At 32.6% G+C, this 5,401-nt stretch overlaps 1 protein-coding gene across 1 annotated transcript in view; it reads right to left on the bottom strand.

Annotated features, from left to right (window-relative positions):
• Positions 1-4,452, bottom strand: part of LOC111370159 (ethionine resistance-conferring protein 1-like) — a 16,512-nt gene extending 12,060 nt beyond the window's left edge. The window contains 3 exon segments of the mRNA XM_022991854.1: positions 2,176-2,287; positions 3,451-3,749; positions 4,407-4,452. Coding sequence (XP_022847622.1) covers positions 2,176-2,287; positions 3,451-3,749; positions 4,407-4,452 — 457 coding nt within the window.
• Positions 4,453-5,401: the final 949 nt, after the last annotated feature.

The following is a 5,401-nucleotide window of genomic DNA, read 5'->3' as shown; positions in this document are numbered from 1 at the left end:
GTGATTTACATGCAAATCATGCGGGGCAATCAGGTAATTCGAACGAGACTAATATTGCTGAAAGTTTTTGTGATGATGGAGATGTGATGTTGGCTGTATCTGAAGGGGAATTCAAACCTGAGGAGTGGATTCTGGATTCTGCTTGTTCGTATCATATGTGTCCCAATAGAGCTTTGTTTCAAACATATGAGACGGTGAAGAAAGGTGGAGTTGTCATGGGAAACAACCAATCTTGTCGGGTTGTAGGAATCGATCGGGTCAGATTGAGGCTACGGGATGGAACAGTGAGGACACTTGATCAGGTTGGCCATGTTCCAGACTTGACAAAGAATCTCATATCACTGAGTACCTTAGATGAAAAAGGGTACAAATTTTCTGGTGGAGGTGGAGTCTTGAAGGTTCGAAGGGGTGTCCGGGTTGTACTGGAAGGACGGAGGAAATCCCAGTTGTACATCTTGCAGGGGAGCGTAGAACCAGTTCAGAGACATTTGGACAAATTCAGTACCGTGGTGGACATTCAATTTGGTATAGTACCTCTTGGGTTTGGCTCTGGGTCAATTAAGAACTTTGCTCAAGGGAATGTTGGTGATTCCGCTTTGCTACCAATTTTGGCGAGTACACTGTGTTCTTGTAATACCAATGGACTCAGAGAGCGTTGGTACAGTTTTGGAGATGTCTGTAATGCTTTAGAAATCATTGAAGGTGACAATATTGACAAGGGACCTTCTGATTGTGCATTTGGTGTGGTTTCTGCTACAGGGTGTGCTTCGACCCTGTCCAGTGATTGTTAATTCCAAGAGAAATTTTGGGAACCCGGGTTTGGGTTCGGGTGTCGCTTGTGGACGCCGGGCAGGGGAACGTGTTATCGTGGAGAGTTTGGTTATTGCATTGAGGAGATTGGTCAATTCATTCTGATGCAGACGGATTATTTCTCAAGGTGGAGAAATTTTGGAGCTTCGTTCGTTGCATCGGAATTTGAGTCAAGGTGTTGTTAGAAGTGTGACTCAAATAGGAGTCTAAATTGCATTAGACTTCTTTCCTTTTTTGGGACTCTTTTAGGGCTAGATTTTATACTATAAGTACAAGGCTCCTCTTTCAGTATGAAAAAGCCATTATTGATGTAATTCTCTCCTTTCATTGATTGAATAAAATAACATCGTTCCTCTGCCAGTTCTTTTATTTCTTTACTTTAGTCTTGTTCGTGATTTTTTGTGATCTTGTTAATTACTTCAATTACAACAAGTGGAATTCATTAAATCTCAATTCCTGCATTATTGGTCAATCGGTCTCAACACATAGAACTGATACGGCAATGGCAAAAATGAGTGTTATAATACAGCATGCTTGTAGGCAGTGGCGGAGCCACTCAGTGTCCAGTGCGGGCATTGCCAAAAATGAGTGTTATAATACAGCATGCTTGTAGGCAGTGGCGGAGCCACTCAGTGTGCGGGCAAATGCCCGCATTGGACTCCAATTTTTTTATCTTTTTATCTTTTCTTTATCTTATCTTATTTTTTTTTATTTAAGTGTTGAGTTTTACTTTTATTTATAGTCCAATCGATACATTAATTTACCCCAACTCCAAGTCCACGGTGACATTTTCTAACTCTTTCCCCTCGACAAGAAATTAAAAATTTTCCTTTAATCTACCATCATTTTGAAATATTTTCAAAGTTCATTTCTTTCTTAAAACCCACGTTTCCTTGGGCCCTCAAATTTGCAGCAAAAAGTTTCTTGATCATGTGATTTTTCTATTTAATATTAGTGATTATAATTATGTGAATATTGAATATTGGTAATATTTGTGATGGATTCTTAAAATCTTGTTTTTTTTAATTAGTCAAACAATTAGTGATGATTTTCTGGTGTTCTACCAATTTGTAAAAAAATTGTAATTATTTCCTTATTAATTAGTATTTAACTGTCACGTGTGGTTTATTTTAGTGTGAAATGTCAATGGAGAGTTTCTTTAAAAAAAAAATATTTCGTAGAAAATGTTGATGAGGAGATATCGAATAAAATTGATTTTTGATGTTGCACAACTTGCTACAAATCCTAGAATAAGGAAGAAGATGCTAATCTTATTAGTGTTGTCACTATGTCATTTTTAGCATTATTGTAATATCATTAAATTCATAATCGAAAAGTCCGACATTGACTAAATTTTGCCCGCACTGGACAAAATTCTTGGCTCCGCCCCTGCCTGTAGGTATATTCCAAGCATCCTATATTGTTTTACACCATATCCTTGCCCGCATAATGTCTCAAGTGCACCACTCAAGCCAACCTAGAATGTCACGTAAAAAACTTAAACCGGTTGCTAGCCAGTCAAATAAGTACAGAAACAAGATATCATGTAGAAGTCAGCATAAGTTTTCTCTCCTTTTCGCTCTTGAAATTTCCTCAGTCATTTTAGTATATCGGAATTCTTTTTTCCTCTTCACTGTAGAAATTTTTACAAGATAAAAAATTCGTGTGACGCACTCTATGTACTATAACTTCTCGACCGAACAATGATAAAAATCTAGGAGAGTTTGGTTGGATGCAGTTTTAGACTATGTTGCACTGAAATGGGAAACGTAACAGGACACAACACGGGAAAATAACATCTCTGAAAAATGTCGAACATGAAACGTTGTGGAAATGTTATATTAAAATTATTAATTTAATTTCATTAAGTCAATATTCAACTTCAAAAGACTCTATAATATAAGTTAAATAATAAAATTTCTACTATCTATCTAATTTAACTAAGATCTTGACATAAAATGATTGTCATCTCAAAAGTCGAAACAATTATTGATAATGAATCAACACTCGAACTAAAAAAATTTCTCAAGTCAATTTGCTTCAGCTGCATCACCACCATCAATATTTATAAAACTATCACCAGCATCATAGAATAACATGGCCTTCATCTCTAGTTCATCTAAAGAAAGATTTGCAATATCAAGCGTTCTAGTATCTTCGAAAGAGTCAAATTGATCCCTAGCTACATCCCACGTCTACTATCTTCCTCAATGTCTCACAATTCTTGACAAACAATTAGAATTTGATAAAGGTGGCACAATAATTAGAAAATTTAGGTTTATATAGCATTTTAATACTTTTAAATAATAAATAAAGCCCATAATTTAAGTTAAATTTAAGCCAAAACCCATAATCGAGTTAACTTTTGGTTAGAACCCATGATTTTTACTTATTTATTTTTTGGGGTAAAAATTAGGAATTTTTCCACTCAAAGTTTCCTAAAAGTTTTCTTAGAATTTTCAAATTCCATTAAAAAAGGGAAAATTTTTTTCAGTTTCCGAAACATTTCCGGAGAGTTTCCAAAGAATTTCATTTTTCAAATTGAAACGCTAGCGTCCGGAGAGTTTCGATGAATCATAGGTTTTAGCTAATGAAAGTCCAAAGCACAAAAACATGAAGAAAAATCATGCATCTCTACACTGTACACTTCACATCACCTACGGAAGCCCATGAATTGGCAAGATTAGAGCCGGCGAGCTCGAGCTCTCCAAGGTGGCCGGCGAACATTACAGACACCAAAGGTATAAAATAGTAAGCAACATTGGTCAGAATCATGGGCAATGCGAAGAGAATCTGATCTTTTGCCTCATCCACATTGATAATCTTGCTCCCCCACCTCTCCGCCGCATTGTTTACCAGTAATGGACTGGTCTCCGCCTCTTTACTCAAAACAGATGGATGATTGTGATATATTAGTAAATTTAAACATTCAGAAAACTCTAGTAATAATGAAAATTCGAAAAATAAAAAATAAAAAAACAAGAGTCAGTTATAGACCTAATTACCACAGTTTCTTTATTTTTAGTAAGATGATGATTCATTTTGAAAACAATTATCTTTGAATTTCTTAAATTGCCTGAGCTTTAGGAGTATTTAACTACTCGTTTTAACTTTAGACTTTATAGTCTCTGAAATTATATTGAGACTTGGAATTTCATCTTGAAACGTTAATCTTGTTAGTCTAGACCGTTACGTTAGTTATTATTTTTATTTCTAATCTATGTAAAACTTTAACCTTAACATGGAAATGGTATGATGGAGCATTTTTAAAAAGCAAAAGTACAATTTCCAGATTTCAAAGTTACCAACGTACTATATATATTTCTTCGATTTAAAATACACTACACAAATTCCTTTCTTTTTATTCTGTATAGAAATTGTTTTCGTTAAAGATATCTGATTTTTGATGATTTCTCTTTACTTTAGCATTCATAACGTGACTCGCGATAGGAGAAAAATGCGTAGGAAGAGCTACAGTTTTTTTAAGACATGCAATCAGTCTAGAAGTCATTAGTCTATTATTTTCTTTATTTTCGAGTTCATGTGTTGGAGGTGTAAAATTACGTCCTCCTATGTAATATTATGTAATTTTCTACCTGTTTTTCGTATACGAGTAAAGGTCACGGGAAAAAGGCCGAACATTTATTTCCAAAATAAATACATTTTAAAGTTTTTTCAACGATTAAATTAACAATAAATTACTAACTCAAATTTTCTAATTTATAGATAAATACAAGATGAAAATGTGACATGTCATGAGTTGAGTTTGGATAATATAATAACACCCTTCCTCCTATCCTTTTTTTTCCTTTTGTTCTTCTTTTTTTTTTTTAGGACTTTTAGAGTTAATTAAGAAAATATAATAGATTCACAAATTCCTTTTCATTCTTATATCATTTATTCAATTTAATTCTTTCGTTTTTCAATTAAAAATTTGACTTTTAATTCTTCTTGCTACACCTAATATTAATTAAGTTTGACCATTCAATTGAAAGTAAATTTTGTATAATATAAAGGAGCTATATGGAGACCTTCTTTTAAAAAAATAAAATAAAATCAAAGAGGCCAAAAACATATTTTTGTTTATTTACTTATTTAAGTTTAATATTGTCAACACGTTATTTAATCTCTTTCATGACACTTGTGCTATTCACATCCAAATATTTTTAAAACACACATTTATCACAAAATCACTTTTCACAAAATGAAAGCTAATAATTGGACAATATAAACATTTTATTTTATTATTTCATTAATTTAATTTTGATTTCACTCTCAAAATTTAAATTAAGGTTGCCTGCTAATATCATAAATTATTGAAATATAATTTCTTATGACCTGTTGAACCCTATTAAATAAATTTTGCATACAGTTTTTATCATCTTTATTCTATTTAGATGAGACATTAAATGTATTTTCTTCGCTTGAGAAAAATAAAAAATGAAAAATATATCCATAATTAATTATTCCGTTACGAATTCTAAAATTAAATTATTTGACAAATTAAATGTTCTAATGAAAATTAATATATAATTTATTAGCAAGAACAAGACAAAGAAAGTTTACAATAATATTTACTCACAAATTTAAA

Source organism: Olea europaea, chromosome 21 (assembly GCF_002742605.1).
Source record: "Olea europaea var. sylvestris chromosome 21, O_europaea_v1, whole genome shotgun sequence".
NCBI classification, from domain to species: domain Eukaryota; kingdom Viridiplantae; phylum Streptophyta; class Magnoliopsida; order Lamiales; family Oleaceae; genus Olea; species Olea europaea.
The sequence above is the reverse complement of the archived record's forward strand: the minus strand, read 5'-3'. Positions and strand labels throughout refer to the sequence as shown.